Source organism: Marmota marmota, unplaced genomic scaffold, assembly GCF_001458135.2.
Source record: "Marmota marmota marmota unplaced genomic scaffold, marMar, whole genome shotgun sequence".
NCBI classification, from domain to species: Eukaryota; Metazoa; Chordata; class Mammalia; order Rodentia; family Sciuridae; genus Marmota; species Marmota marmota.
The window spans coordinates 7,838,615-7,866,455 of record NW_025999999.1 but is presented as its reverse complement, the minus strand read 5'-3'; the positions used below and the strand labels follow the sequence as shown (position 1 = coordinate 7,866,455).

The following is a 27,841-nucleotide window of genomic DNA, read 5'->3' as shown; positions in this document are numbered from 1 at the left end:
CTACCAGGACACTGTGCTTCGGAAATGCGACACTCAGTCTCTTAAACTAGGCGGGGCCCCAGTGCAAACTGGAGCGCTAACCCTAGTACGAGGCATGCTGGGGATTGTAGTGCTTTGAAGGCGAGGTCGGGCCGCTCCCTGAACGCCTTGTACCGGCGGCTAGACTGCGCATGCGTGTCTCTGGCGTTAGCGGCTGACCCGGCTGGCAGTTCCTTCCTCGGAAGGAGAGATTCCTCTGCCATGGAGTCCTACGATGTGATCGCCAACCAGCCTGTTGTGATCGACAACGTGAGTTGCGTCTTTGCTATTTCTAAAGGGACTCGTGGTCTGCTTCCCGAAAGGATCGCTTCCCGGATTTCAGACTGGGCCGCCGGCTCTTTGTCACTGGCCTGGCCTGTCAGGCGGGTTCAGCTGCCGCCGCCTCCGCCCTCTCTGACTCTGCAGGCTGGGGGACCGGCCAGAAACCGTGGGATGGAGAACTTTGGAGTGAATAAAGGGAAAAGCTGTAGTCTGAGCGGGGTCCTTGGACCCTTGACTCGAGGGGCCTTAACAGCTCTGTGAGCTCCTGGAGCCCGCCCAGTCACAGATTTCGATCACTCTATTGGCTGCTCTGGTTGTCTATCTTGGCCGATGATTCCCGCCTCTGGGCCTTGCCGGATGAGGGCAGCGCGCTGTAGTTATTGGCTCGCGCGCTTGTCCTTCTTGCAGCGGCCATAGTGTTTCCACCTCTCTAAGGGGCGGAGCGCTGCACTAGGGCTGTGGGGATTGGCTTCGGGGATTCGGGTGGTGGGGCTAGGGCCCGCCTGCGGGTGTAGAAGGTCTAAGTTTCCTTGGGTGGCGGAGGGTGGGTTGGTGTGGTGGGCTGTATCTGGGTGGAGCCCTAGAATCTGGTGCCCCAAACGACCATAGGATTTCAGTTATTTCTGTAATTATAAATGGTAGTTAATAAAGGTCGAGGAGAAAGGAGAATGACAAAGCAAGCGAGGAGATGCTTTCGTCTTCAGAATGCCTAGTTACTAGGATGGAGAAATTATCAAACATAATACTTAGTGTTTGCCAGGCGCTTTGCCGCTTCCAGGAGGCTTTCACCTGCATTCGAGTTGGATCCTCACAAAAACTGGGTAGATAATTAAGAAGGAAGTTTCATCCTCATTTCACAGATGAGAAAACTGAAGCTAGAAGTGAGCCCAAGGTCACAGTAGAGATGTCCTAAATCCAGTGCTTTATTCGTCATTCTCATTGCTAGCACCACCCATGCAGCGCATCAATAATGATAAATGTAAAGAACCTAAATACTGGTTTTATTTAAAGGGTAGAGGGACAGTTATCTTCCATTTCTGTGTTTCATTCAAAAATTTGATACTACCTAGAGTGGTGTTACCTTTCCACTCCTCTTCTAGGTCCTTACTTTGAGGCAAACTGGTGTTCCTTGCATCCTAGGCTGATTCTTATCAGATTCACTATGTTGGTCCAGCCCTTGGGCTCTTGGGCATATAACATGTATCTTTTGCATAATCTTGTTTAAGCTTAGCTCTGGTAGGTAGATGGCAATTACTTTCCCTAGTTTCGGTCTACACAGGGATGTAAGTCTTTGAGAGATTATCCGAACCACCTGGTGTAGGAATTGAGGAGCCAAGACTCAGACTGAGATCTGGTTCCAAGTTGCTCACTTTTTCCAAGGAAAGATGCTTTATTTCTTGTTAGCTTTTCTTCAAGGGTATGACTTTTGCCTTTAAAAAGACAAAGTTGAACTTCATGAAACATCTAATTTTTTACAGGATTTTTTGTTGTTATTATTGTTGTCTTCCTCACTAGACTGTTAAGACTTTATGGGAAGAGGTGATATTGCTTTATTTTTTATTAGTCTCCCTTTACCCACCCACTTTATACATACAGTACCTACAGCCTGGCACCACAACATCCTCAATGAAGACTTTTCATTGGTTTGATGGGGGACTAGATGAATGACTGAATGTCTCTATCATAGTAACAAAGATGTTCCTAAGTAAAGAAAGAATGAGGGGTTTCCCCTGGTTAGTTATTCAACTGTAGAGGGTTGAATAGGACTCCTTGTTCTTGGTATTTATTTTCAGAGGAAACTACTGTTTCTGCCTTTAGCTAGTCTTTGCGTCCTTTATCTAACCTTTTCATAGTTATAGAAAGAAAAATATACAGAAATTATCAATTTTCTGTTGTCATTAGTAATATCAAAAGGAGTAGTCTGCCCATCCCATTAGTTCCTTTGCTTCTTGAATTGTTGGTCAGGAGTTCCATCTCCAGCCATTTTCCTTAATGTTACTGAAGCTAATGCCTCTTATATTCATCTTTCACTTTCTTGATAGTACAATTGACCCTCCAGATCCATAGGTTCCAAATGCTTGTATTCACCAACAGTAGATCAAAAATATTTCTTTTTAGGGGGTGGGGTTGTGGCTCAGTGGTAGAGCACTTGCCTAGCATATATGAGGCACTGGGTTCAATCCTCTGCACCACAAAAAAATAAATAAATAAATAAAATAAAGTAGTAATATATATTTTAAATTGCACCTGTACCAAACAAGTACAGAAGTACTTTTAAAGACTTTTAAAGTCTTGTTATTATCCCCTAAACAAATACCTAACAGTATTCACACATATAATTAGGTATTATAAATAATCTAGCCAGGCACTGTGATGCATGCATGTAATCCCAGCAGCTCAAGAGGCTGAGGCAGAGTTCAAAGCCAGCAGCTTCAGTGAGACCCTGTCTCTAAATAATACAAAATAGGGCTGGGGATGTGGCTCAGTGGTCTAGTGCCTCTGAGTTTAATCCCTGGTACCAAAATAATAATGATCTAAAATTATTCAAAGTATTTATTTATTTGTTTGTTTGTTTGTTGTTTGGGGTTGGGTCTTGCCAAGTTGCCAAGCTGGACTTGAATTTACAATCCTACTTCCTCAGCCTCCCAAATTCATGGGATTACAAGTGTACACAAGCATGCCAGCCCCTTGTGCCATTTTATATAAGTGACTTGAGCATCTATTTAAGGGTTCAGGTGTCTGGGAGAGGGAGTCCTGGAACCAATCCCCCATGACTTTATATTTGAAATCTACCAAAGCAGTGGTGCATCTTTCGTTTCAAGATTTAAAGAATTGACTTGTCTTTTTAAGATGAAAGATAGGAAAAATCATTTGAAATATTTGAGCTAACTTTATAGAATGAGAATAACGTGTCATTAGTAGATTTAACAACTCCCTAGCTTAACATTTTCGAATTTTATTTTTGGGCTAAGAAAGTAATTAAAGGGAAGGAAGACAAAAAAAGCAAGGAAAAGAGTGAAGAACCCCATTATTGGTTCACAGCCTTTCCCAGTCTTAAGACAGTTGTGACCACTCCTTTCATTTCTACTCTGACATCAGACCATTTCATCAGAATTTAATGAAGAAAATGGCAGACTAGAGGATGGTGGGTGCTTTAATAAAAATGCTAAAGTGATAATTATTTTTAAAAACTAAATATAAAAAATTCATTTCTGAAGATGTCATAGACAATCATATAAGAGAAAAACAGCTGCCATGCCACTTTGGTTAGCTAATACATTTATTTTAAAACTCAAAAATTTGCTAAGATTTCAGAGGTTATAGTTCTGTCCTAAAATGGATCAACATTTTTATCAGTCTTAAAACTGTGACATGGGCTGGGGTTGTGGCTCAGTGGCAGAGCGCTTGCCTCGCACTTGTGAGGCACTGGGTTCGATCCTCAGCACCACATAAAAATAAACAAACAAAATAAACATATTAAAAAAGACTGTGACTGTGTGGGCCTAAATGCAGGCACAGTATTCTCCACCTACTGTTTTGCTTTTTTGGATATTGTCCTGCTTCAGTTCCCCCTTTTTAAAAAAATGGAATACTTTATATATATAGAAAAGTTCAGATATGTGTAGCAAGCACCCATGTAGCAAGTATCTACCACCATTTTAATAAATGTTGACATTTTGCTATATTTACTTCAGAATTGTTTTTAGGAAATAAAACATTTTAGGTAAAATCGAAGCCTCTTTGTACCACTCCCCAATCCCAGCCTGTCTTTCTGTTCCAGAAGCAACCATCATTGTAAAATCAATTTGTTCCTTTTATCTATGACTTTATGGACATATATTTTGTATATTGTGCATATGTACACATTTAGTATTTGTGTTTTGAAATTATACTTAAGGGCTATCATTTTGTAAGTTCTTTTTATTACAGCAAAATTCAAACATTCAAAAAGGAGACAGAATAGTATAATGATCATCCACAGATCTGTCACCCAGCTGTAAGTTATCTATTTCTTGCCTGGGTGGTGGCACATGCCTGTACTACCAGAGGCTGAGGCAGGAGGATTGCAAGTTCAAAGCCAGCCTCAGCAACTTAGCAAGGCCCTAAGCAATTTAGCAAAACCCTGTTTCTAAATAAAATATAAAAGAAAGGCTGGGGATGTGATTTGATGGTCAAATGTTCCTGGGTTCAGTCCCTAGTGCCAAAAAAAAAAAAAAAAAGTTATCTACTCTTGGCCAGTCTTTTCAACTACATTTCTACCACCCTTCCCTCGTTGATACTTTCTTTTTTTTTTTTTTAAGACAGGGTCTCACTAAGTTGCCCAGGTTGGCCTTGAACTTGTGGTCCTCCTGCTTCAGCCTCCTCAGTCTCTGGGATTATAGGAACCCAGCAGTAAATTTGTTAAAAAAGAAAAAAATATATATATATATTGTGTGTGTGTGTATGTGTGTGTATGTACATATATATAATAGTATATATTTTTATTTTTATGGATCAACAAAATATGTCTTGGGCCAAAATGAACCACTAGTTAACAATTTGTGTCCTAGAATCTGTGGCCCCACCTCTCCCAGCATCCTTTTCTCACACATAAAATGAGAGTTAACAAGTCTCTTTCCCAGATCATCAAGTTCTTAGTATAAAGTTCACCCAAGCCACATCGTCTACAGCCAGCAGGTACTCTAAGAGCCATTCTGAGGGAGTTCTTTGTTTGCCTACACACTAAGGAGAACAGTGGTGACTGGCAACAGACTTGAGTCCTTATACATCAAATAGTTAACGAGACTACTTTTTCAAGAAGCCTCTACAAGGCATTTGTTCACTTGGCTTTGCCAAACTGAATAACAAAGAAAGTAGCAGCTCATTTGCCAGGTACACGGTTCCTGTTAAAGAAATGGATGTTGCCCGGCGCAGTGGCACATGCCTGTAATCTCAGCCATTCGAGAGGCTGATGAGGAAGGAGGATTGGAGAGTTCAAACACAGTCTCAGCAACTAAGCGAGACCCTGTCTCTAATAAAATACTGAAAAGGGCTGGGGATATGACTCAGAAGTTAAGCACTCCTGGGTTCAATCCCTGGTACCAAAAAAAAAAAAAGAAAGAAAGAAAAGAAAAGAAATGGATATGACCATTTTCTATGCCTTTGCTCTGTGGCTTGAGCAGAACTAAGCAGCTGAGCCGCCTCCCCTCCCCACTGATCCTTCACCCAACTACTGGCCTGGCATGCCCACTGGAGGCCACTGGGACAAGTTGAGTCTGGTTCTTCCCTGTACATCATTCCCAGCACAGCTTTTGCCTTTTCTGTAACACCTCTGCCTGGGGCTGCTGCTGGCATCCAGCTGCCATTCAGGTTCCCTATTGTAGCTCTCCTCTGCCAATCATTTGCACTTGATTTTAACTTTAGTCAGCCAGCATCTGTTGAGTACCCAGCAAATGACCATACTGCCCATCTGTGAATCTCTGATCTCAAGGAACTTAGACTAGGGAAAGACAAAAATGGAAACCTTAAACCCTTTATAGAAAGCAGAAAGAGATGCTTGCTACTTCATGGTTTAGGTAATGTAATAGTGATTTGCTGCAAGATCGTGAGAAGAAAATAATCAACTCCACCGACAATTGTCTTTTAAAAATGTCCAAGTTCTGGCTGGACAGGGTGGCATGTGTCTGTAATCCCAGACACTCAGGAGGCCAAGGCAAGAGGATTGCAAGTTTGAAGCCAGTCTGGGCAACAAATTAAAAGGGTTGGGGATATAGGTCAATGGTAGAGTGCTCCCTGGATCCTGGGTTCAATCTCTAGTACACCCCCCCCACACACACACACACACACACACAATTCAGGTCTGAAATAGGTCTCATTTTTATTTCTCTTATTTTTTTCAATCCCTGCCTGGAGATCCAGTTCGATGTCACCACACCCAGGTGAAGGCAGTGAGCAATCATCGGAAGCTTGAACTAACAAATTCCCAGGGTCCTCTTGCACAGTGTTGTTCCTGCCTATCCTACCACAGTCTCAGAGCCCTGGAGTTTGAAATAGGAAAGTTCCCCCTCCTTCTCCATCTTTCAGCTCAGTTTATAGCTGCACATTTCCAGGCTCCTTGCTTACTGCCCAGGCCACTGAGTTTGCACATTGTCTCCTGTTTTCTCTCTCTTATGCCAGCAGAGGTTCCTGTTTCCTCAGAAAACTGGTTGATCTTATTCTCCCCACATACCACTTTCCCTGGCCTTCTACCAGCTCTCACTATACTCACCCCTATTTTTCTTGTCAGAGGCAGATACCTGGATGGCCAGTCTCATTCCCCTGCCCCTGTAGACAGGAGCAGGAATCAGAGACAAGGAGGAATCCACGTGTGTTGTTGGGAGCCTTTGTGCAAAGATAATATTGGCTATTTAACATTTCCTGATGTGTTTACTGTCTGCTGTGTGGGTTCTGGAAGAATCACTTTCACTATTTTTGATAGAAAATAGTCAAAAGTGCTTAATATAAAAGTTGCCTAAGCTACAAGGCCTTGCTGCTGTTGTGCATGCAGCTGCAAACGATAAAAGGTGAGGGTTTCAGGTATAGTAATAGAAGAGTTAAGAAAGAACAGGGCGCATCTGCAAGGAATATCCGGTCTCAACATCTGTCTTGCAGAGGGGTTGGTATCTGTGTCTAGAGTCAATGTTTACATTGGTTGGGCCCTGGAAGGTATAGAGATGTTGCTTGAAAAACTTGGATTTTTTTCTGGACACCCCACCAAACATATGTGACAATACAATACAGCACAACACCCAAGAGTACAACATTTTGGAATAGCAGGATTGTGGACCTCATCTCCTATTTTCAGACAAGGCTTTAGGGCTTCCCTAAATAATAAAATAATAACAAAATACCCATAAGCACCGTGTTTAAACAATGTGGAGTCAGCTGCAAGTATGATGATGCTCATGGTGGGATGGGTTCTGAGGTCAGGGAGACAGGGAGAGTATGGGCCTGAACGGAAGTGGGGTGTTAAGCATCCTGTGCTGGAAAGAATCACATGCTTTTCACCTCAGTTTTGTTCCTGAACCAGCTGCTTTGGTGCTTCTAGGCACTTGTCTCTTCTTAGTTTTCTGTCTTTTTCTTTCATTTATTAATATTCTTTTCAGTTCCCAAAGTATATTCAAAAACTGTATGTATCATGCCAATATATATCTAGAAAATCGACAAATACAACATCATAATTTGCCTGGGGGTGAAGTTTCTATATTACTGAGGAGGGAGGAAGGAATCTGTCCATGGAACAGATGGGGAAAGTAATAGAAATGTACAGGGGAAAGGTGGCAGGGTGTATTAGAGAAGAAAAAATGCAAATGCTAAATGTATCAAGAGAAGGAAAAAAAAAAGAAAAGAAAAAGAAAAAAAGAGAAGGATATTTCATAATTTTATCATTTACCAATGAATCTGCTTTTTCCATTGAATATACTCAATGTGCTATTAAAAGTTTTACATTTTCAAAAAAAAAAAACTGTATGTAATATTCTTTTCAGTTCCCAAAGTATGTAGAAAAGACTTGCACTACAGAAAAATCAAACAATAGGGGTGTGCAGTGGAAGTTTTGCACATCACTCCTTCCAATCTCTTGTCCCTTGCTGGGTGTGGATTCACCTTTTCTAGGCATATGCAGATGTATATATTAAATTCAAATATAAGGTCTCTCTCTCTCTCTCTCTCTCTCTCTCTCTCTCTCTCTCTTTTTTCTAAATGAAACCATATAATGCATATCTCCTCTTGGTTTAATGATCATTCTGACTTCTCTTTCTTCTTTCTCCTAAGGGATCCGGTGTGATTAAAGCTGGTTTTGCTGGTGATCAAATCCCCAAATACTGCTTTCCAAACTAGTAAGTCATTCCATTACTCTGTCAGGACTCTGGGAGTCTCATCAACTTTGTCATGGGGTCAGCCCTCCTGTCTTTTAGGAAGAGGAACACTATCAGTTCAGCCCTGGTGCTCAAAACAATAGCAATCAAGGGATAGGAGTTGAATTTGGAGTAAGCAAATAGTTTGCTACCTAGTACAATTTGATGGGCACAGGAAAGAGGCCTCTTTTTTGAAATATGATTTTATCTGTTGCTATAAATTCTATCATTGGTAACTCATTGATTGATGATTTCATCTTTATAGAGCCCCTCTTTTTTTTTTCCCCTTGATGGAGTTTTTGTTATGTTGCTCAATTTGAATTCCTAGGCTCAAGAGATCCTCCTTCCTCAGCCTCCTGTGTTGCTGGGATTAAGGTTCATGCCATCACAACAAGCTAAAATGCCCCCTTTAAAATTTGTTGCCCAGGATGGGATGTAACATTAAACCATACCTGCCATCTGAATGAGAATGTTTCTCAGAGGTTGCCTCCTGAGATTCAGACTGCAGGCAGGAGATGGCATGGAGGCCTGGGGAAGGGCTCTAACTAGAAAAAAAAAGATTGTGCCTCTGAGTGCCATCATCACATATCACAGTCTCACTTAGTAGAAGTCCTGGGAAGGGAGCTAAGGAGTCAAAACTTTTTTTTTTTTTTTTAGTGTATGTGTCTGATGCCAGGGATCAAACCCAGGGCCTCGCCCACACTAGGCAAATACTCTACCACTGAGCTACACCCCAATTCCTGAACTTTTTTTCTTTTTATGGTACTAGGGATTAAACCCAAGGACACTGAGCTATATTTATATTCCCAGCCCTTTTTTTTTTTTTTTTTTACAATTAATATATTTTTTTTTTAAATTTATTTTTTAATGTAATGCTGTAGATCGAACCCAGTGCCTCTCGCGTGCTAGGCAAGCACTCTACCACAACCCCAGCCCAAGCTCTTTTTATTTCATTTTGAGGCAGGGTTTCACTATTTTGCCTAGGCTGGCCTCAAACTTGTGATTGCCTGCCTCAGCCTCCCAACTAGGTGGGATTACAGGTGTACACCACTGTGCCTGACCAGCCCCTAAATTTTCTGAGTTAACCGTTAATTTATAAATTGTTGCTTCCTTATTTCTCTTGGTCTGCACACATTGGGGAAAGAGAAGAACTAAAGGTATTGAAACCTCTAAAATTTGTTTTAATAATTTATGAAATAATATAAACAATAAAAATATGAAATAATATATAAATAACTTAAAATAATACAATGTTCTTTGTAGAAATTATAGAAAATACAGAAAAATAAAAAGAAAGAAATCAAAATCAACGGTACTTTCATGCCTTGAAGATAAGCACAGTAGAATTTAGGTATCTGTATTCATCTCTATGTATGTCTTTCTTGTGTTCTGCTGTCTTTTCTAGTGTGGGAAGACCCAAGCATGTTCGTGTCATGGCAGGAGCCCTAGAAGGTGATATCTTCATTGGCCCCAAAGCTGAGGTAATTCCCAGCCCCACAAAAGAAGCCCCAAGGCAGCAAAAGACTTTCATTATTTATCCCATGGGAAGTGTCCCAGTTGTTGGACACAGCCACAAGTAAAGGAATAATTTTCTCTTGGAATCTTCTTTTTGATCCTTTCATTCTAGGCCTAGGCAGTTTCTTTGTCCCGGGAGTAGTGTCTGGTCTTGAAGAATAATATCTGGAACCCCACTTTGAGAAACATATAAACAATCCAGAAAACAGGGCTTTGGCTTTTCTTTACTGCCTTACCAGTGATCAAATTGACTAGCTTGGTTATTTTTTGGGCACAGGGGATTCAGTGGGAAGATCCTGTCTGGCATACCCCAGGGATGAGTTAATTAACACAGTTTTGGCAGAGCCCCTCGGGCAGCATCTAGTAAGCAGAACAACAGAATCATTGTTGCCAATTTTGGCTTCAAGAGCTGAGGTGATGGGTGGGAGCCAGAAGATCATGTCCTGGAACCAGGCAATGAGGAAGGTGCCTCCTATCCCTTGCCCTAGAGTACCTGAGGGCCCATTGAAATTCAGAAGCCCTCTGTTGTACAGCTGCCTGTGTAGCATACAGTCTAAGGACTTGGAGATTGGGTGCCTGCTCCCAATTAGCTTGGGTGAGTTCTTGAGAATGGGAGCTCAGGAAGCTGGGCTCCTTTGGAAGTGATGGAAGTTGCACAGCTCTGGCTTAGGAGAGCAGGGTCCTGGGCAGAGCCTGACTGCTGCTATAAGTCCTGCCCTTTGCCCACAGGAGCACCGAGGGCTGCTGTCAATCCGCTACCCCATGGAACATGGCATTGTCAAGGACTGGAATGACATGGAGCGCATCTGGCAATATGTTTATTCTAAGGACCAGCTGCAGACTTTCTCAGAGGAGGTGAGGGTCCTGTGTACAGGGCACCCCCATGCAGTATACAAATTTGACAGAACCCCTAACCCAGAGATGATGAGGATGATGATCACTGCGAAGAGCACCAGGCCACGAGCTTTTCAGATATATTCAGATTTAATCTTCATACTATTCCTATAAGTTATAGGTAGTATTATATTTATTTTACAAACAAGAGAACAGAAGTTCGAGAAAGCCGAGTAATATTTTCAAGATCACCCAGTGAAGCCAGGTGCAGGTGCACACCTGTAATCCCAATGGTTCGGGAGGCTGAGACAGGAGGATCACGAGTTCAAAGCCAGCCTCAGCAACTTAGAAAGGCTCTAAGCAACTCAATGAGACCCTGTCTCAAAATAAAATACAAAAAAAGGCTGGGATGTGGCTCTATGGTTAAGTGCCCTAAGTTCAATCCCAGGTACCAAAAAAGAAAATCACCCAGTAAAGAAAGTGGTAGAATTGGGTGTCATCTTTCAGAATCCAGAACCTGTCCTGGGATCATTAACTTCCAAAGAAGTAACTCTCAATTCGAGGATGTAAAGAAGGATATATTTAGTTTATAGGGGAAGAATGTTTAACTATTATTTTTATCCTAGCAATTCAGAATTTAATAACAAAATCTTTTTTTTTTTTTTTTTAGAATTTTAATATTTATTTATTTATTTTTTTAGTTTTCGGTGGACACAACATCTTTGTTTGTATGTGGTGCTGAGGATCGAACCCGGGCCACACACATGCCAGGCGAGCGCGCTACCGCTTGAGCCACATCCCCAACAAAATCTTATTCTTGATAATATGAGATATACTGTAGATACAAGGACCTATGGAAGAATCTTGAAGAGTGAGGACAAAATGAGACTTTAGAGGGGGTCAAAAATTGGAAAAGTTGAGAGATCAACTTAGGCAGGACTTGCTGACAGGCTCGGTTTGCCTATTTTTGAAGGGAGGCTAGGCTCTCAAACCATCTAGACAGGGGCTTCTCCCAAAGTACTCATGAGAATGGAAGCTTGACCTCCCACTGATTACCTCCTGGGTTTCTTTTCACCAGCATCCTGTGCTCCTGACTGAGGCACCTTTAAACCCACGGAAAAACCGAGAACGAGCTGCTGAAGTTTTCTTCGAGACCTTCAATGTGCCAGCTCTTTTCATCTCCATGCAAGCCGTGCTTAGCCTGTGAGTAGCAGCCTGGCTGGCTAGCCTGGCCTCTAAGGGAGAAAGCAGTCCTTTGGCCCAATCAAGGCTGCCTCTCCTTTAGCTTGGTGCAGAGTCACTTGAGCCCCACTCACCCCTGGGAAGGGCTGAAAATAGTGGGAAAGGACGAGATTTGCTGAAATTGGACATTGAGCCTTCTCAGTTGAAATAAAAAGAAAAAAGATGGCTGGTGTTGAGACTGTATCCCAGTCCCAGAACTCTCGGTGGGTTTGCCACCCAAGGCTCTCCTCTGCCCTCTCAGAAGGACACACACTGCTATAGCCCTTCCCAAAAGCCCCTTAATGTGGTCAAGTATTTATTAGTGCTATGTGTTCGGTGTTCTGCTAGGCTGCTGATACAGTCTCGATTGAAACACCACCTTGGTCTCTGTTCTTACACTCCATAATTCCTATTACACTCTCATCCTACCTCACACCTGTCTCTGCCTACTGAAGAGATGATAGGCTGGCAGCTTGCACAGAGAATTTAAAACATTGTCAGCCACCATTTAAAAACAGATTTCTGATAGGCAAAGTGGTCCACACCTGTAATCCCAGTGACTCAGGAGGCTGGGTCTGGAGGATCACAAGTTCAAAGCCAGCAACCTAGTGAGGCCCTTAGCAACTTAGTGAGACCCTACCTGAACTAAAAAAATAAATAAAAAGGGCTGGAACGTAGCTCAGCAGTACTGAGTTTAATTCTTGGTAAAAAAAAAAAAAAACAGGATCTCAAGATCCAGAGTTTTGACTTCTCTGAAGAAATTGGAAGATCTGATGATGCTGGCCTGCATTCCCATAGGGCAAAAATCAGCTGGAGCTGGGAGCATCTGCCGTAGCAAGTAGGGTTACAAGCTGACTTAACCACAGCCCACTTCATTCCCTATTGTCCTTCCAATACTGAAGAAGTGTTCATTGCTGTGTATCTGAACCCTATCTCTACCGAAAGAGAGAAGTTAAGATAGACCAAAATCATGCGAAGAAAAAAAAAATAGTTCTAATACAAAACAGAACTGGGTGCAGTGGTGTATGCCTGTAATCCCAGTGACTCAGGAGGCTGAGGTAGGAGGATCTCAAGTTGAAGAACCACCTCAGCAACTTAGTGAAGCCCTAAACCCTGCCTCAAACTGAAAAATAAAAAGGGCTGGGGCTGAGGCTCAGTGGTAAAACATGCCTGGGTTCAATCCCTGGTATAAAAAAAAAAGAAGAAGAAATGAGAAAACATACTTATTTTCCTTTACTCATATACTTTTCCTCCTGGCCCCTGTAGGCATTTAAGATTTTTCCTCTTTATCTAGTAAATTAAAACCACCCCTTAGACTGGGTCTCTGGAGCAGTTGAAGACCAGACTGTCTCCTCACACTGCTCTTCAGGGAGTTGGGGAGGGAGCTTGGAGAAGCTCAGCTCCTTCCTTCATTCAGGTATGTCAAGGCTTCCCTAGTATTCCACCCATTCTAAAGGCCCAGGAGAAAGGCCCAAACTTTAGTTTAGCTGACACTGAACTCTAAAAGAAGTGGGTTTTCCAGCATGAGAAAGCAGGGATCAATGATGGTTTGCCCCTTTTGCTTCAGTTATGCCACGGGCAGGACCACAGGGGTCGTGCTGGATTCTGGGGATGGTGTCACCCATGCTGTGCCCATTTATGAGGGCTTCGCCATGCCTCACTCAATCATGCGCATCGATATCGCTGGACGAGACGTCTCTCGCTTCCTTCGCCTCTACCTGCGTAAGGAGGGCTATGATTTCCACTCATCCTCCGAGTTTGAGATTGTCAAAGCCATAAAAGAAGTGAGTGCTGCCCATGAGTGAAGAGGGATGAAGCTCCTACTTGGGGTCCTGGGTTAGGCTCTGTTCCCAACCAGGCCTCCTGGCAGCTGTGTGATCACTTGGGCCCCTGTCACTGACAAATTCACTTTTCTGAATACTGCCATCTTGTGGAGGAGAGGGAGCTCTTTCCTTAAGCCAGATGCACAGGTGCCCCTTCCCTACATACTTCATAGGTCCTTTTTGGAGAAGCCAGAATGCACTTTAAGTACACAGAACCCTCCTGGCACCTCCGGCCCTAGGGAAGCCCATAGGGACCCAGAACCACATGACTAATAGAAGGAGAAAGATGTCTGGGCTTGGGCTGATTTTAGATTATTGTCTCAGACCCAGGAACCAGAGAGCCAAGGTTTCAACCTTGCTCTTCAGGAAGCTAGGGGAAGGGAAGACTTTATACCCTAAGTACCACCAGCTGATAGAGACCTCCCTGCTCCTGCTTCTGGGTAGCAGCTCTTAGGACTGTTAGGGCAATTACTGTGGATGGCCAGATTCTTCAGTAGCACATCACTCCCCTGGGAACTGGGACTTTGTGTGCTCCAGGTTCCCTGTCATCCTGACTACTGTGCTTGGTTCTGCAGAGAGCCTGCTACCTGTCCATAAACCCCCAGAAGGATGAGACGCTAGAGACGGAGAAGGCTCAGTACTACCTGCCAGATGGCAGCACCATTGAGGTAGTGACCAGACCTCGTTCCTCTTTCTCCTAAGACCCACAAAAGCTCTGGGCCCAAACAGAACTCCTCACGAGGGCCTAGAACATGGAACTCACAGGCAGCATGATCAGCTTTCTGTGTCCTACAGAGTAGAAGTATGGACTTTGTCCCTCTGTATGGAGAGGAGGACACTCCAGGGAGCTTTTCCTAGGTCGGGATTGATTGGGAAGTAGTATGGTGTCTGTGTCCTGGACACAGTATAAGGTGACTTGCTGCTCCCTGGAACTCCCATTGTTAGGAATAAATTTCTATGAGTGAATGAATGAAATCTCTGAGCTCAAAAATGCCCGAGATTGAGTAAATGTAGGAGCTCCTCCTCTGTTTTCCCAAGAGCTCTATTTGAGGCCCTTTACATATAGGGTCTGTCTTGATCCTGGCATTCCTAGCTTTACTAAGAGATGGGCAGCCTGCATCTCTTCCATTCACACTCTCAAAGAACTTGGGTCCCAGCCCCAACCTCTTAAGTTGGCCCTTCACTCTGCAGATTGGTCCTTCCCGATTCCGGGCTCCTGAACTGCTGTTCAGACCGGACTTGATTGGTGAGGAGAGCGAGGGCATCCATGAGGTCCTGGTATTTGCCATTCAGAAGTCTGACATGGACCTGCGGCGCACACTTTTCTCCAACATTGTCCTCTCTGGAGGCTCCACACTGTTTAAAGGTTGGTCTTTGCTCTTGGGTCCCCAAGAAGCATCCTGATCCTGCTGGGCTCAGACAACCCAATAATTTTTTACCTGAGTCTCTTTTTCTGCCCATTCAGGTTTTGGTGACAGGCTACTGAGTGAAGTAAAGAAACTGGCTCCAAAAGACGTGAAGATCAGGGTAGGAATGTGGTGGGGGTTGGGCTGGGTAGAACTGGGGCTCCAAGGACCTGGAGTGCCACATGGTGTGATCTCCCTTGGGCCCTTTTCGGTTTCGGGCTGGTTTTCGGGCTGCCAGGGCTCCACAAGCAGTGCCAGGTGGCTCCCAGCTTACACAGTGACCCTGAGGTCTAGGTCTGCTAGAGGGAAGAACCCATTCTCATTCATCACTCAAAAGGAGTTCAGTACCCAGATGTGGCAGGGTACTACTGTGCTAAAGACCCCACAAGTAGTCCTTAAGAGAAAGTGATATTGGGCTGGGGCTATAACTTAGTGGCAGAGCACTTTCCTAGCACGTGTAAGGCACTGGGTTCGATCCTTAGCACCACATAAAGATAAATAAAATAAAGGCATGCTGTCCATCTACAACTACAAAAAAAAAAAAAAATTTTTTTTTAAAGAGAAAGTGAAATTGATAGATTGACTTACCTCCTGCCCAGGAGGCTCCCCTGTAACACAGTCCAACATCTTAAGTGACTGCTAAGGGGAGTTAACCGCCTGCTGCTAAGGGGAGTTAACCGCCTGCTGAGGAGGGACCCTAAATGAAAGAGTGTAGTTCCTGCTTCCCCATTGAGTATCAGGCTAGCCACAGTACTCTCCAGAGAGACCAAGAGTCCAGCAGGAGCCAAGCTTAAAGCCTGTTACATGGATTACATCCACTACCCTCTATGGGGAGACAAGTGGTAGAAGGGAGGTAGAGGTATTGATGTCTCAGATTTCTCTTTCCACCCACCTTTGCAGATATCTGCCCCTCAGGAGAGACTGTACTCTACATGGATTGGGTGAGTAGCTTTTCTGGAAATAAGAGTGGAACAGGAAGCAAAAGCATTAACTCTCACTCCCATCCTTGAAAGGGTGGCCTCATCTCTTTTGGCCCCAGGGGTACTAGCTGGCTCCATGAATTCAGTGTCTCACACTGTTCCTCTGGATTCCCTCCACTTCAGGGGCTCTATCCTTGCCTCCCTGGACACCTTTAAGAAGATGTGGGTCTCCAAGAAGGAATATGAGGAAGATGGTGCCCGATCCATCCACAGGAAAACCTTCTAATGTTGAGACATCATCTTCACCTCTCTCTGAAGTTAACTCCACTTTAAAACTCGCTTTCTTGAGTCGGAGTGTTTGCGAGGAACTGCCTGTGTGTGTGAGTGTGTGTGGGTACGAGTGTATGCGCGTATGCCAGGGCCATGTGGCCCAGGGATCCCTGGGCCCGGAAAGAACGATGAACTACCCACGATGGTGATGGCCTGAGGCCTGGGGTTGACCACTAACTGGCCCCTGACAGGGAAGAGCGCTGGCAGAGGCCCCACTTCCTTTCTCAGCTGGGCCTTTGCTTGGCTGTGTGGGACCCTGGTTGCCACCAGAGGGAGATCTTGCTGCTGCCCTGCCTAGGCTGGGCTGGTCCCACCCTACCACCACCTCCAGGGTGCCCTGAGGTCCAAAGCAGCTGCTGCCTTCCCTAGCTCCTCATTCTGCTATCGGTGCCTCTTGATCATGGACTGAGGACTGGGACTGGGGCTAGGTCCCTCTCGTTTTGTTGAGGTTTGGGTTTGGGAGGCTGAGAAGCTCTCCATTATGGTTATAGAGACTAGGGTAAGGAGAGAGCAGGGAGCCCTCATGTCCACCTGTACACCAAGACCACACTGGACACTTGAAGAGACCAGCTCTGATTGGCTGCAGAGTTAATGCTTCAAGCTCCAGTTCCATCCAGAGGGTCTTGGGAGAGTTTAAGGAGCCTGTTGGCTCTGGTCCTATTACTCGCTTCTCATCCATCCTTGTTTCAATGCCATCTTAACAATTTTATTTATTGAAGTGTTTGTTCAATAAGGGGACTGGGGAGGGGGGCTCACTGCTTCCTGCCTACTAGTCACCCTGCTCACACTAATGTTTACAGCACCTAGGTTTAGTGTAGCATCCAGGGCCTCACCACTCCCTACTGATGGTGAACTGACAGTATCCATAGGCCTCAGGACCCTTTGGGATTGAAGGCTACACTCCCCCCACCAGCCCTTTTTTTTTCCTCCCTCCTGCACTTGCTCACCACCCTGAAACGAGATAGAATCACTCTTCAGCAGAGGCCCCTTGCAAGGGAGGGGCATTGGGGACACAGTCCCCCTGAGACTGGGGAAAGCTGCAGTTAACCAAGTTGCCTTTTGCACTCTAGCTGAGCAGGGGGACTAGGTTGAAGGGCAGGAATGCCCCCTCTGGGTTGATCATGTGCTGTTCTCATCTTTGGACCTATTTGGGAAGGGAGGGAAGGAAAGGGCCAGACCAGAGTGCCAGGAGGGCTCAGGCCTGGCCCTTAGTAGTGGCCCAAAGGCCTTCAACCCAGATGGTACAAAGCTGGGGGAGCCTGTCTTCACTGGGACCCTCACCTGTGACACCAAGTCCCAACCTAGTCCTAGATTCCAGGCAGTATTCATCCCTACGCCATCCTGTGACCAAAGGCCCCTGCCAGATGTGGGCCAAAGCAGGTGTGTGAAAGCGATGTGGCAACCCACGGACTGCAGTGTGCTTAACCAGCTCACCCCCCCCTTCTCTTAGCCCAAGCCCGTCCCTCGCACAGCCTCGCACAAACCACATTGCCTGGTGGGGCCCAGTGTACTTAAATAAAGTTGTTCCAATACACATGTCAACTGGGCCTCTCATCTGTGGCCAGTGTTGGGTGGGAAGAGGGAGAAGCTGCAGTCTCTGAATCTGAGGCAGTGACCAGGCCTAGTCTGTCCTCTAGCAGGCATAACTGAATATGGACAGACTGCAGCCGAACCCTCAGCCTGTCAGGTAGATGAAAACAATGTTCAGCTGCCTGTGATCCCAACAACCCAGGAGGCTCGGGTGGGAAGATCACAAGTTGAAGGCCAGCCTTAGCAACTTAGTCAGACCCTCAAAAAATAAAAAGGACTGGGGTTGTAGCCCAGTGGTAAAGTACCTCTGAGTTCAATCTCCAGTACCAAAAAAGAAAAAAGGATGTTCACACCAAAGCCTTAGTTTAAAAACCAAGGGTCTAACTCCTGTGTGCACACCAAAGCCATGGGTGAGGCTCTATTATAAATGATGGAGTAGCTATATAAATGATGAGTAGCTCTTGACACCCCTGAAGTCAGAGGTTTTCCAAACTTTCATGTAAAGTCTGGGAGCTTATCGTGGCCCACACTCAGATATTCTGATTAATCATTTTTTTCCCATTTGAACCCATACCTGGCAGGAAAATTGTCAGGTGCTTAGCCATTTAATCTTCCCAATAACCCTACAAAGTATATGTGTTTTTATGATCCATGAAGCAACTTCCCAAAGTTCTCCCATTTATTAGCTGGGGTGTATTCCTAAGCAATACAGCCCTAGAGCCTACCTTTTGATCCCTGAGCAGATCCTCAAAATCTCTGGCCTTAAGCAATGAGTCCCAGTTGGAGTCAGTTTTGCCCCTAGGACACAACTTGCTATCTGGAGACATGTTTGGTTGTCACAACTGGGAGGTTGCTATTGGCATCTGGTAAGTAGAAGCCAAGGATGGTAACATGCAATGCAAATTGCCCTAGTATCTCTAGTGCCAAGGCTGAAACATGCTGGCCCAGAACAATGGTTTTCAATCCCAGTCACAAGAAAAATCATCTACAGAGGTTTTTGAAATCTTACTACTACTCAGGTCATATTCAAGCCCTAATAAGTCAGAATTTGATACTTTTTGAAGCCCAGGTAGTCCCCAGGCTGAGAACCTCTGACCCAATAGAGACTCCTGTTTGATGACCATGTCTAGCAGCAGTGCCTGGGAAATACACTGGGATGGCCGACTCCAGGCCTGAAAGTCACTTTGGCCTCCAGTACCCATGAAACCAGCAATCTGCATTCTTGTCCCTGCACCCCAGCAAGTCTGATGCAGATAGCCACCTTTTATTTAGGAAAATCCTCTTCGGGTGTTTTACCTGTTGAGTGAGGAATAGGATTCCCACTCCCATTCCCACCAACCCAGCTCTCTTTCCCTCCCTCTCCCTCTCCCTCTCTCTTACATGGACCTAAGGAGTAGGAATGACTGGCTTTAATCAATCTGTAACAAAATGAGCTTCTCCAGAGGTGTATTGATGGGAGAGTCCTGCAGCAGAAGGAACATGCTACTTCAAACAGCTAAAGAAGAACCCTCTGAAAAAAAAACACTAGGAGGCAGTGGCAAGTGGCACTTAGAGTAGGCTTCCCTTGACTAGGCAAAAGGGAGCAGTTGTGTTATCAAAAGTGGTTCTCAAGCCCGCTAGAGCAGCCAGCCCTAGCTGACAGTAGGATGGGCCTCCATGCCCCGTGGCAGTCACCACATGTAGTCCCATCCCTTCTGGTCCTCTTTCCTCCTGCCCCACAGAGGAACCATGTCTCTGAGCACATACAGCCCAGCCCTTGCTCAAACTGAGCCAGGCAGCTAGGGAGGAAAAGACTTCAATGACATTCCTAGCTAAGTTCCAGGAGCTCCCATCTGCCATCTCCTCTATGCTGCACCCAAAGAAGGTGCACTAGCAGGACACTGGCAAAAGTGGCTCCTGCTCCCTGACTGGGGCAGTGTCCTCAACAGGGTAGCCTTACTGCACCTCTCACACTGTCTTAATGTCCAGGGTTTGGACCTGTGCCAAATTCTGGCGCTGGGCCTTGACCATGTGCAGGCGCCTCCCGTGCAGTGTGAACTGGGACCAGGTGAAGAGCTGCAGCAGTGCACAAGTGATAGGTACCAGCACCAGCAGGTAGAAGCAGCCCTGGCGGAGCGTGGGGGCCTGTGCTGGGGCTGGAGCTGGTGGCTCTGGCCAGGGCTGGGCACTCCCAACAGGGGTCATTGGAGGCTGTTGGAAAAGATCATGACCTAGGACAAGAGAGCATAGAAAGTATATGGTCAGCCAGTTCCTTTCCAAAGTCCATGGAGTGACATTTCAAATGTCATGTGTCCCAAACCACAACTCTTGATGCCTCCCCTAAACCTGCTCCTCCCAATCTTCCCTTTTTGTGAATGACACCACCATCTACCCAATAATTCAGGCCAAATCCTGCAGCCTGCCTCAATTCCTTAGTTAACTTCATCACTCTCCAATACCCAGTCTTTGTCTCCTCCAACTCCAAAATGCATCCCGCCTGCCACCACACTGGCTCAAACACTCCATTGCCTCTGTCACAGTCTTCCAATTATCCTCCTGCTATTCCCACTCTGGCTTCCCTATGATCCAATCTGTCCTCCCATAAAATAGCCACAGTGAACTTTCCAAAACATCCATCAGAGCAGGCATGGTGATCCATTCCTGGATTCCCAGCTACTGGCAGGTGGGGCGGGGAGGGGGGGGCAGGAGGATCACAAGTTCAAGGCTAGCCTAGGCAGCTTAGTGAGACCCTGTCTCAAAATAGGAATTTTTAAAAAGAGCTGGGAGGGGCTAGGGATAAAGCTCAGTTGGTGGAGTGTTTGCCTTTATATGCACAAGGCCATGGATTCAACCTCAAGCACCACAAAAAATTAAAAAGCTGGGAGGTATAGCTCAGTGGTAGAATACTTTCCTGGGCATGAGAGGTCCTGAGTTCAATCCATAGTACCGCAAAATAAATAAATAAACAAACAAACAAAATCAGACCATGTCACTGCACAGCTTGTAACTCTCCCAATATCTTCCCTGTGCAACAAATAAAATCCAAACCCTGTACAAAGTTCTCTCCAAATCTCCTGATACACATTGTAACTCTCAGAATCAGAGTTTGCATCAATTGCACATTTGCCATCCCCTCTGCCTATTATTCACTGAGACCTTTTCTTGACCAAACCTTGCCATTCAGTTCACATCCTGAGGGTCAGTTCAAGGAGAGGCCTTGTATAGCCATATTTAGCGGCTTCTCAGCCACAGGGTCTCATCTTTCCCCATCTATTTTACCAGACACTCACCATTATTTGATACATTCTTGTTTGTTATTGCCAACACCCTGCTCCCAATTAGAGTATAAGATCTGTGATAACAAAGACCTTGTCTGTTACTCATTGTGATCTCCCCAGCACACAGAGTAGGTGTTCTATACTCACTGAATGGATGAACAAATTAATGAAAGAATAAATGAATCTGAGACCAAGTTCCTCTACCTGTGTGGGAAAGGCTATCCTGGTTAGCAGCCCAGGATAGCCTGGGCCTAGCAAGTGGCCATTTTCTCTTCCTCACTGGACCCAGAGACAAGATTGTCAGGTGGTGTTCCGGGTAAGCTGTACCCATGGAGCCTCACCTGTATAGAAGCAGAGCAGCCAGGTGCCCAGCAGTGGGGCAAAGGTCTGGCCTGGTTTGGTCACCAGGGCAACCATGCCAAAGAGAAGCGCTGAGGCCGCCTGTTTACGATGGTTCAGCACCAGGTCCTCATCCACCAGGTCAGTGACCACCAGGGTCAACAGCTTGCAGGTGCCCTCAGTGAAAACACGGTTGCTGCCAGCAGAGGGAGTAGGCAAGGGTGAAAGGTGGGATAAAGGGGTGGGGGTGGGGGCGGGGATGAGTGCGAGCAGAAGCATACCTGGCGATGAAGAAGCAGAGCAGGCCAGGATGGTCTGGGCCAGCCACCAGCATGAGCAGGCTAAGGCCCAGCTTGAGCAGAAAGAGACCCCGCACTACTGCGTAGACGCCCCAGCGCTGACACAGGGGCAGGAAGTAGAGGTTGTTGAGATGGGGAGCGACATAGGAGACACCTGGGGAAGGAAGAGGGCCTTGCCTTGTCAGGGGCACTGCCATAGCCTCAGCAGTGATTGACATTGTAACTCTAAGAATCAGACTTTGCATCAATTGCACACTAACAATGTGCTGGGCTCTGTGCTAAGAGTGTCACACACTTTTTAATTTTTCTTTTTNTTTTTTTTTTTTTTTTTTTTTTTTTGGCACTGGGGATTGAATCCAAGGATGCTGAGCTATATTTACAATCCTTTATAAAAATTTTGAGACATGGTCTCACTAAGTTGCTGAGGCTAGCTTTGAACTTGCAATCCTTCTGTCTCAGCCTCCAGAGTTGCCTGAATTACAGACATGCAAACATGCCTGGCTTTCCCGGCCCTTTGAAATTTTATTTTGAGACAAGGTCTGGCTAACTTGACCAGGCTGGCTTTGAACTTGTGATCCTGCTGCGTCAGTCTCTGGAGTAGCTGGGATTATAAGTGTGTATCACCACACCACATGTTTATATCTAATCTTCCCAAGCCTTTAAAGTAAATAAGAGTTGTCCCTTGGTATCCTCAGGAGACTGATTCCAGGATCACCCAGGGAAAACAAAATCCATAGATGTTTAAGTCCTTTATATAAAATGACATAGTATTTGCATCTGATTTAGTCACATCCCACATACACACTTTAAATTATCTCCTATTACTTATAATACCTAATACCATATACATGTCATATAAATAATTGTCATACTATTTAATATATAAATATAAATTGTCATACTATTTGATACATATTGATATAAACTATATTGTTTAGGGGCTAATGACAAGAAAAAAAGACTATATGTTTAATGCAGATGCGATTTTTTTTCCTGAATATTTTTAATCTGTGGTTGGTTGAGTCCACGGATATGGAGCCCACACATCCAGGCTTTCTCCTTACTTTACAAGTGAGAAAGGGAGACCCCAAAAAATGACATACTGAAGACCACCCAGGGAGAGAACATGGTCAAGACACACCCAGGCTTACCAGATATAGTCCTCACTGCTAAGCAACCACTGCACTGCACCATAATGCCTCTGGGTGGCACCATCACCAAGAGGATTAGCCTGTGCATCAGTCCCTCCCGGAAACCCACCACCTCAGGAAAACAGAGCTGGCCCCAAGGTGCAATCCCCTGGCAGATTCATCCCCGCCCTCTGCCACCTGGCCTTCAGCTAGACCACGCCTGCAGCTGGGCTAGGGGCTCTGGGTACAGCCTCTGTCCTTTAGCCTGCCTGAGGCACCCACTCACCCAACAGGAAGGAGCCAGTGGAGAGGGAGATGTGGTCTGACAGCAGATGCTCCAGGAAGAGGGGGAAGAAGTTGCTGTTGAAGTGGCAGTGGAACACCTATAAGCCAACAGGGCAGTAAGGAGGGTGACCCCATCAGGGCCATAAGCCAATAGGGGAAGCACATGTCCCCTGGTCCTCAGAGCAGTAGAGAACTGGCTTCTGTCCCCAAGTCCCTAAACATGGAACATGCCAGAAAAAAGATCTAAAGCCACATTCCTGTTGGTTATCAAAAAGTTAGAGACATAATAAAATGGTAATTGGAATAAGTTTTTCTTTTAATTGAAAACACATTAGTAAAACAAGTCTCAAGACATTAAAAAAAATTGATTTCTAAATGTGGCTAATTTGTACACTACATGGGTTTTAGGAGTGGCACCTGGTGTTTTAAAAAGATTATAACAGAGTCCCAATAGGAGACAATCTTTCATCCCTCACTTTATAAGTAAGGATAAGGCTACCCAGAGAGGCTGAGACCTACCTGAAATCATTCAGAGAATGCTATGACCCAGGTTTAATATCCCAACCTTGTCCCTGTCACCAAATTGCCCAGCAAGGCCTCCTAAGTGCCCAACTCCTGAGGCACCTGTCCACTAGAGTGTGAGATAGCCCAGTCACTGGGGGAAAGATACCATTCCCAATACCTGCACCAGGTCCATTCCCACGAACCACAGGAAGTTTTGGTGGCGTGCCAGCTGCCGGAGGTATTGGCCCAAGGTGATGCTGCCCACTTCCTCACTGCCCACTAGCAGCTCCTCTCCATACAGGCTATGGGCAGAGGGGAGTTGAGAACTGCTGGGGCTGGGCCAGAGTCTGCTCCCACCCTAGAGCAGCCACCCATCAGCCAAAGGACTCAGCATCAGCCTAGGATCCCAGCATTGAAATCAGATTTTGTACCTGGAGAAACAGGGATGGCCACTCACCCACCATCCATGGCCAGGGTTGAGCACCCAGGGTCCTTTCCAGCCACTTCAACCCGCCGCCTCAGTAGTTGCGTGGCCCCCAGAAAGCCCAGCCCAGAGCCAGCAGCCAGTGCCACGCAGAAGGCGCGGAAGGAGGAGAAGTCCTCCTTGTTCCAAAAGGCGTAGGAGGCAAAGACAGAGAGGGAGCCAGCTGCACTGAAGAGGGAGCAGTAGAAGCTGAGATGGGTGCGGTCGTGGGCCGAGAGTGCCAGGTCGGCCAACAAGGCATGATGGTGAAGGTCCACGAGTGTCAGGAAGCCATCATAGAGGCACAGGCACAGCAAGAACTGTAGGCCAGCTGGGGCCCAAGGCACCCAGAATGCCAGGAAGGACAGTGCCAGCAGTGGCCCGTGTCTGCCCAGCGCCCGTACCCGTGCCAGCACCACAGCCCTTGAGGAGAGCCTGGCACCTGACCTGCCAGGGAGAGGAGGGTGTTGGGAAATGCCCTTTTGGCCTTGGCTGGCCCCAGTTCCCGTCCAGGCCTCAGAGGAGGGACAGAGGCCTTGAATGTAGGGTACACATCAGGATGCACCCAGTCTCCAGTCTCCAACTTAGGAAACACAGCTTACCAGTGGGCACACTCTTTCCTCTGCCCTACCCGCCCCCCTCTAGTCTGTCAGTTGATGGCCAAAGGGCAGTGGGATACCCACTTCTCAGGCTTGGGGGCAGTGATGAGCCCAAGCATGGAGGAAAGGGAATCTGATGGGAGCAGCATAGGGTGTTTGTTGCGCAGGGTTCTGAGAAGCCACATAAGCCAAGCCGGGGTCAGTCTCTTCCCTGGTAAGCAAGGCAGGGGTTAGGCAAAGCCAATTTTTCAACTTGGACAGAGCCTGCCCTGGCCCCTGGGAAGGGAGTGGATCCACATCCAACACTTGAACTGGCCTTTCTTTCCCCACCCCGAATGCAGGCAGGGGTCCTCCAGTATAAGAGACAGGTGGGAACTGAAGCTCCTTTGAGCCATCCCCAAATACAAACCAGGGCTGAGAGCTGAGAAACTGGCGGTCACTTAGCCAGCCGAAGAGGGGGTCGTTGAGGCTGTTCCACAGGAGAAACACCGTCTACAGGCAAAAGGAGATGGGCACAGTGGGGTCCAGGCAGCTTCTAGCAGAACTCCCCACCCCTCAAAGATGGCCCCAGCTGTGCTGCCTGCAGACCTTGCGGTCAGTTCCTCTGCTTAGACCCACACTCCCAGCCACTCACTTATCAATGCCTCATCCAGGGCCCAGCTAGTAAGTATAACCAGATGACAAATTAGCATGTGTGATTGTACTGTACATGAACGTAAAGAACAATGAATATATGACAATAGCCAGGAAACTAATCTAATCCCCACTGAGAAGTCATCAAAGCCTCCACCAGCTTTTCTGGCTGAGTCTTGGTAGGCAACCTGGCCTGCCTTATGTCCCTGAATAGGTGAGACCCAGCACCTGCCATCTACCTAGCAGCCTATGCACCCACCAGGCTGACTGCCCAGTGCTGACCCTACCTCTCCAACCCAGAAGGCTACTTTGTTGATCTTGTACACTGAGACAAAGGTGTCCACATAGTAGAGCAGGAACACATTGTGCAGGATGGAGGTGAAGAGGGCCAGGGAGCCATAGACCACAGCTGTGGGCAGGCCCAATAACCAGGCCTGGGGCCATCCCAGCCCCATGACTACCAGCCTGATTTAACCCCAGGAGCTCATGGCTACCAGCAGTCTCTCCCCATTCTTGTCCCTGGAAAAGAAAGAGCCAGTTAGCAGCAATGATCAGAGATTACTCTGTTCCTAACCCTGTGCTCTAAGACCTTTAAAAACTCATTTTCAGGGCTGGGGTTGTGGCTCAGAGGTAGAGCACTTGCCCAGCATGGGTGAGGCACTGTGTTTGATTCCTAGTACCACATTAAAAAAAATAAACAAATAAAATAAAGGTATTATGTCCATCTACAACTAAAAAAAAAAATTNGATGTAGCTCAGTGGTTGAGTGCCCTCAAGTACGAAAAAAAAAAAAAAAAGGACCTGGGGATGTGGCTCGGTGATTGAGTGCCCCCTGGATTCACTTGCCAATACCAAATAAATAAATAAATAAATTGCAAGTTCAAGGCCAGCCTGGGAACTGAATGAGACACTGTCTCAGGGGGAAAAAAAAATGGTAGAGAACTTGCCTAGCACATGCAAGGCCCTGGGGTTCAATCACACACACTTTTTTGTTAGTACCAAATGCATACACACTCATTTCCAGTGGGAGAGAGTTTATACATAAAACAAATATGGAGAATCACCAATGGAGGACAGCAATGCCAAGTTACCATTACTCTGGAAGTAACTCAACAAAACTGATAAGGCCTCTGGGAAGAGAAGGCAGGCACTCTACAAGTGTTGGGGTAGGCTGTGTGCTAGGGCTGGATGCTCAGTATCTTTTTACATCCACACTGTGCAACCTTAATGGTCTGGACGTGACCGCCTGGGACTTGGGCACATGATGTACTTACAGTGCATCCTCAGATAAGTTAACTTGTAATGGAATCCAAGGTTTTTTTGGTTTGTTTTTTATTTTTTGGTGTTGGGGATCGAACCCAGGACCTTGTGCATGCGAGGCAAGCACTCTATCAACAGAGCTATGTCCCAGCCCTTAATCCAAGTTTTTGTTTCTTTTTCTGTAAAATGAGAAAAGGGATGATTATACCCACTTTGCAAAATAATGTAAGGGTTAATTTTTAAAAAAGTAAATTTAAAAATGCTTTTAAAAAATAATTTAAGGTTGGGTCTGGGGATGTGGCTCAAGTGGTAGCGCGCTCGCCTGGCATGCATGCAGCCCGGGTTCGATCCTCAGCACCACATACAAACACAGATGTTGTGTCTGCCGAAAACTAAAAAAAAATAATAAATATTAAAAATTCTCTCTCTCTCTTTAAAAAAAAAAAAGAATTTAAGGATTCACAGAAAGCGCTCAATAATGAATGTTGATGTTGATGGTGTTGCTTTTTTTGCGGGAGGCAGGGTATTAGGATTGAACTCAGAGGCACTCAACCACTGAGCCACATCCCCAGCCTTATTTTGTATTTTTATCTAGAGACAGGGTCTCATTGAGTTGCTTAGTGTCTCACTGTTGCTGAGGCTGGCTTTGAACTTGCGATCCTCCTGCCTCAGCCTCCCAGGCCACTGGGATTACAGGCATGCACCACCTTGCCTGGATGATAGTGTCATTATTATCTTTACAAAATACCTACAAAGTGGGCTGGGGATGTGGCTCAAGCGGTAGCGTGCTCGCCTGGCATGCGTGCGGCCCGGGTTCGATCCTCAGCACCACATACAAACAAAAATGTTGTGTCTGCCAAAAACTAAAAAAAAAAATAAAAAAAATAAATACCTACAAAGTTTATAGCATTATTATGATTTTATAGGAGAGCAACCCCAAATTCAGAGATGGTATCTTGACCAATGTCACACAGCAAAAAAGTAACATATTGCACTCAGATCTGTCTGACATAAAAACATTTTCTGCTATTTGTCTTCCCAAATCAGGTTCTCATGTACATTGTTGGAGAGAAGGGAAGAAACCCAGTGTCATGTCTGCACTGTGATAAGAATGATAAGATGTAATCCCAGCAACTCTGGAAGCTAAGGCAGGAGAATCACAAGTTCAAAGCCAACCTCAGCAAATCAGCGAGGCCCTAAGCAACTTAGTGAGACCCTGTCTCAAAATAAAAAAAAATTAAAAGGGCTTGGAATATGGCTCAGTGGTTAAGTACCCCCAAGTTCAATCCCCAGTACCAAAAAAAAAAAAAAAAAAAAAA

At 45.8% G+C, this 27,841-nt stretch overlaps 2 protein-coding genes across 5 annotated transcripts in view; one reads left to right on the top strand and one right to left on the bottom strand.

Annotated features, from left to right (window-relative positions):
• Positions 1-134: 134 nt before the first annotated feature.
• On the top strand, positions 135-17,765 carry Actr1a (actin related protein 1A). Its single transcript, XM_015494719.2, has 11 exons — positions 135-288; positions 8,092-8,156; positions 9,580-9,655; positions 10,419-10,544; positions 11,602-11,726; positions 13,312-13,528; positions 14,143-14,235; positions 14,759-14,933; positions 15,033-15,094; positions 15,874-15,914; positions 16,077-17,765. The coding sequence occupies exons 1-11, from the start codon at positions 241-243 to the stop codon at positions 16,177-16,179; spliced, it is 1,131 nt and encodes a 376-aa protein (XP_015350205.1). The 5' UTR covers positions 135-240; the 3' UTR covers positions 16,180-17,765.
• Positions 17,157-27,841, bottom strand: part of Mfsd13a (major facilitator superfamily domain containing 13A) — a 21,421-nt gene continuing 10,736 nt past the window's right edge. For 3 of the 4 annotated variants that reach the window (XM_015494716.2, XM_015494717.2, XM_048807238.1), the window contains 8 exons: positions 25,550-25,781; positions 25,039-25,121; positions 24,025-24,477; positions 23,746-23,869; positions 23,065-23,161; positions 21,631-21,802; positions 21,352-21,545; positions 17,157-19,963 (listed from right to left, as the gene is read on the bottom strand). In XM_015494716.2, coding sequence (XP_015350202.1) covers positions 19,701-19,963; positions 21,352-21,545; positions 21,631-21,802; positions 23,065-23,161; positions 23,746-23,869; positions 24,025-24,477; positions 25,039-25,121; positions 25,550-25,717 — 1,554 coding nt within the window. In that variant the 5' untranslated portion in view covers positions 25,718-25,781 and the 3' untranslated portion in view covers positions 17,157-19,700. The remainder of the gene's footprint in view (positions 19,964-21,351; positions 21,546-21,630; positions 21,803-23,064; positions 23,162-23,745; positions 23,870-24,024; positions 24,478-25,038; positions 25,122-25,549; positions 25,782-27,841) is intronic. The other variant, XM_048807239.1, reaches the window with a different exon arrangement.